General features: G+C 40.5%; 1 protein-coding gene across 2 annotated transcripts in view; it reads left to right on the top strand.

Moving 5' to 3' along the window:
* The first annotated feature begins 1,903 nt into the window (after window positions 1-1,903).
* Window positions 1,904-5,000, top strand: part of LOC123509175 — a 22,004-nt gene continuing 18,907 nt past the window's right edge. For both annotated transcript variants that reach the window (XM_045263366.1, XM_045263368.1), the window contains exon 1: window positions 1,904-2,061. In XM_045263366.1, coding sequence (XP_045119301.1) covers window positions 1,989-2,061 — 73 coding nt within the window. In that variant the 5' untranslated portion in view covers window positions 1,904-1,988. The remainder of the gene's footprint in view (window positions 2,062-5,000) is intronic.

The raw sequence follows: 5,000 nt of genomic DNA, 5'->3' as shown, positions 1-5,000 counted from the left end.
AGTTTATATTGTCTAATATTTTTCAAAAGAAATATAAAGTGGAAATGGGTGGACGTTTTTGAGTTTCATGAGTGAAAATGATTTTATAATTTATAATATAGTTAATTTACACAATTCTTTCAAACTAGTTAGGCAGGAGATGTTTTTATGTTGTGGATGTTAGTTAAAGTTTGTACACAGTCGTAAAATGTCAAGCATTCGGCCGTGGCTTCGTTTTTCTATGGGTCAATTTTCAAATTATTTACGTAATTTAGACGAGTCTCCGCTGGTCCCGCGCATTCTGTGACGTCACAGCCCAGGCCTTGGGCTGGCGTCCCTCCCTCCCAGCCGCCCAGTTCGTCAGTATTTTGCCTAATATCTAGTGATTTCTGCGTGTTTGCGTGTGTTTCAGGGCTCTGGTGTGTAGATAATAATGGTAGAAGGAAGAAGAAAGGAGAAATAAAGGAGGAGGAGGAGGAAGGAAGGAGAAAAAGGGGTGGAAGAGGAGGACCAGCCAAGGCTGCCAAGCCACTTCCTCAATATTTTGCCTAATATCTTGTGTTTTCTGAGTGTTGTGATGTGTTTCTAGGCTCAGGCGTGTAGATGGAAGCAACAGAAGGAAGAAAAAAGCGAGACAGAGGAAGAGGACGAAGAATAAGGAGGGAGAAAGAGAAGCAGAAGAGGAGGAGGATCCAAGCCACAACATTTAGGTAAGTCACCCTTGTAATCTTGCCGTCCTTTATAATACTTTTTGGGTATATTTGTGTATTTTAAGTGTGTGTGGCAGTGTTGTAGGGTGTTTTGGGTGTTACAAGTGTGTTTTGGGCAGGTTTTGTGTGTGTTGGATGTTTTTAGGCATATTTACGTATCTTGAGTGTGGTGAGGAGGTGTGTGTGTGAGTTTTTGAGTGTGTTTGGGAGAATTTAAGGGGTTTTAATAAGTTTTGCGTGTGTTTTGGGTCAATGTTGAGTGTTTTAAATGCTTTGGGTGTATGTGAGGCGTCTTTGGGTGTGTTTGGGGGTGACTTTGTTGTATTTTGGGTGTTTCTAGTGAGTGTTGTGTGTGTTTAGGCGGATGTGGAAGTGTTGCTTGGTGTTTTCCGTCTCTCTCTCTATCTCTCTCGTTATCTTTATCATATCTCTCGTATCTTCACATTTTTTCGCCGTCTATGCATTCTGGGACTCTTTTCCTGCCTCTAGCTCTCTTTTATCAGCCTATATAACCCATTTAGCCTATTTAATTCCCTCTTAGCGTCATTAATATAAGTTTCTTGACAGCTGATCACATGTATTTCATCATTTTATCATTTTCCTAAGTTATTCTCCCATCCTGCATCTCCCACTCTCCTTCTTCTCTTTATTCGTAGCATAATTAATTCATTTTTCAGCCTTCCTCTCATTTAAGGGCCTCAGTTTGCATATTATCCGTAAAAAAGGAAGAATTTCACCATGATTTCAAGTTTTTCGCGTATTGAAACCTCGTGTGCTGTCTGGAAGTATAAGTGACAGGACCGCCATTGTTTAGAGATTCAGAGCCTTATTGTATAGAGGGTTAAATCTTACTAAAAACCACTAATATCCATGAAAATCAGCAAATAATGGGGATTTTAGACTATCATAGGCATTTATGTGTATTTGTAGATTATTAATTGATGCTTGCTACGTGAAATAAGTTAAATACTTGAAAAATAAGGAATGAACTAGAAGCTATATATAACCCTAAAAATAAGGAAGTGGCGAAGATTTTAGACATTTAAGGCATTGGTGTGTATATTTAAATGATTACCAGTCCATAATAACTCAGTAAAATATATCAATACCGATAAAAATCATTAAAAACGAGCAGGATATATAAAGATTTGGATTGTATAAAGGCGTAAATGTTGATAGTGTTTAGTGAAGAGTTGCAAGGGGGAAGTGAGCAAAGTCACGTCACTTATTGTCAGCGGAGGAGGGAAGCAAGAGAGAGGAGGAATGAAAACACGTATTATGGTGTGAAATAAGTGAATAATGGCGGGGAGTGCTGGTGGAACGGTGCAAATATCGGACAAGGAGGCGTTCACGGTGCTAAATCTGCCGCTGGGTGAGAAATAAGGGAATAATTAGCCGGACATTAGTTAAATACGGAGAGCTGTTTATATTGGTGTATACGTGTGTGTGTGTGTGTGTGTATTTATTTATTTGTATTTGTGTGTTGTTGTGGTGTTTTTTTTTTTTGTTCTTGTATTTTGTGGGGAAGTGTTTAAATGAGACTCGTAAAATAAGGAGAGCTGTTTACATTGCTGTCTGTGTGAGGTGTGTGTGTGTGTGTGTGTTTACCTAGTTGTAGTTTTACAGGGCCTGGGCTTTATACTGGTGTGCCCCCCCCCCCTCGTCTCCATATCTACACTTATACAATTTTTCTGTCAAGCTCTGCACACTCTTTGCTGACACCACTTCCTCACTCAAACTGTTCCACGTCTCAACAATCTTTGCGGGAAACTCAATTTTTTAACATCTCTCGGACATCTTCCCTTCCTCAGCTTACTATGCAATCTTGTGCTTCTAGTGTCATATTCTTCACTATTTTTTAACATCTCTCAGACATCTTCCCTTCCTCAGCTTCTTACTATGCAATCTTGTGCTTCTAGTGTCATATTCTTCTCTCAGGATCAGTTTCTCATTATCCACTTGGTCCATTCCGTTGGTCCATTTATAAACCTGTATCAGATCCTCTCTCTCTCTCTCTCTCTCTCTCTCTCTCTCTCTCTCTCTCTCTCTCTCTCTCTCTCTCTCTCTCTGTGTTCCAGGGTTAGTAGATCCATAGCCTTTAGTCTCATTCCTTCAAATTCTGGAACCATTCTTGTAGCCATTTTTTGTAGTCTCTCCAGCTTCCTTATGTGTTTCTTTTTATGTGTGTGTGTGTGTGTGTGTGTGTGTTTATTTCTATTTCTGTGTATTTGTGGTGTTTTTCATCTTGTATTTTGTGGGGGAAATGTTTAAATAAGACTGATATATATGTTAAGTTAGGTTAGAGAGAGAGAGAGAGAGAGAGAGAGAGAGAGAGAGAGAGAGAGAGAGAGAGAAATATGCATAAAAAAAAAAAAGGAAAAATGTAAAAGATCGGAAGCAAAAAGATAAAAATAAAATAGAATGAGAGAGAGAGAGAGAGAGAGAGAGAGAGAGAGAGAGGAAAAATGTACACTTATCAGGTTAGGTTAGACTAAGACCCTACCACACTAGGCTCTGATGCAGAACCAGGAACCTCCACTCTAGATAGCTGGAACTTGGCCGAGATTAGCGGAAGCAAGTGGGACGGCTACATATCTGTCCCGGTTCTTCCTTATGAAAAAAAAAAATAAACTTAATATATTGTAAAAAAAAAAACCTTTCATTCAAACTAAAAAAGAATATGACAAAATTCTTCACATTGGAATAGTACATAATATTTCATCAATTTAGAAAAGTAAAATATATATATGTCGATAGTTTGGGCTCATGGCAACCCCCCTCGGACTCGAAAGTTGCCATAGTGCAGGTCTCAGCTTTTCTGTAGTTGTTGTTGTGCAGGTCTCAGCTTTTCTGTAGTTTGTTTGACTTTTCTTCACCGAGAGGAAGTTCTAATGTAGTTCCAGGACAGAGCACACACAGGCGGAGGTATAAGCAGCATGGTTTTCTTCTGGTTGGTGGGAGAGAGAGAGAGAGAGAGAGAGAGAAATATGTATAAATAAAAAAGGAAAAAGGCCATTTGCGTAGACTGTGTGTGATAGTGTTCCTGGTTTCGTACCAAGAACCATGGCCCGTGTTCCGCATGTCATAGGCCAGTGTGATAGCCCCTGTAGAGTAAAGGGTCTATCACACTGGCCTATGATACGCGGAATGTGGGTCATGGTTCTTGGTACAAAGCCAGGAACACTATCACACACAAGCTGCCCGTGTTCTTGTTACACTAGGCAAACGGCCCACTAACCAAGACAAAGCCTAGTCAAAATAAACCACAACAAAACCATGCCGTTTATACCTCAGCCTGTGCTTTGTCCAGGATCTGCATTTGCCCTTCCTCTTGTTGAAAAAAAATAAGTAAAAAAAAACTAGAGAAAAGCTGAGACGTGCACGATGGCAGCTTTACAGTCAGAGGTGGTTGCCATGAGCCCAAACTATTGACATGATATATATACTTTACCTTTCTAAATTGATGAAATGTTATTTAATATTCCAATATGAAAAATTTAGTCACATTCTTTTTAGTTCAAATGAAAGGTTTTTATTACATATATCATGTTTGCTTTTCCACTGGGATAGCATACGGAGAACTGGGATGGATATGAAGCCATCCCAACTTGGTTCCGCTAATCCCGGGCAAGTTCCAGCTATCTAGAGCGGATGTTCCTGGTTCCGCGTATCATAGGCCAGTGTGATAGGGCCTTAAGGCATGGCAGGGTTGGGCAGGGTAGGGCAGGGTAGGATATGGTAATTAAAGGCATATTAAATCCACATTAATTTAGCTTGTCTGTGTGGTGAGTGTCTGCATTATGGATAGGTTGGGTTAGGAAGGTTAGGTTAGGTTAGGATTGTGTAGGGGGGGTTGGGGGTTGGGGTCTGGCTAGCAGGTTAATGGTGTGACCACTTCATGAAGGTCGTTGAGGTGTTGGGTTTTTCAGGGATTTTTCCGATCTGTGGCACTGCCAAACCTTGTACTGGCCAAATTAAGGATTAGATCCTGTGTGTCAGTGAGAACCTTGCTTCCCACACACCATCTCTCTCTCTCTCTCTCTCTCTCTCTCTCTCTCTCTCTCTCTGGTGACAAGTGAGATAGTGTTAGTTCAGTGGTTGTGTGTGTGTGTGTGTGTGTGTGTACAAAAAACAATGCAAAAAATATTAAGAAATCAACACAAATTCCTGCACCTTGCCTTGTTAGAGCATGACAGTGTATGTGTACTGCACCACCATTCAGTCAACAAGTATTAAGCATACACCTGCATATTGGTACAGGTGGGACAGTGGCGCCGCTGGCCGGGAAAATGCCACAAAAATGCCAATGCC

The sequence above is a fragment of the Portunus trituberculatus genome, chromosome 26, assembly GCF_017591435.1.
Source record: "Portunus trituberculatus isolate SZX2019 chromosome 26, ASM1759143v1, whole genome shotgun sequence".
Classification (NCBI taxonomy): Eukaryota; Metazoa; Arthropoda; class Malacostraca; order Decapoda; family Portunidae; genus Portunus; species Portunus trituberculatus.
This window is presented reverse-complemented; position numbering and strand designations above follow the sequence as displayed.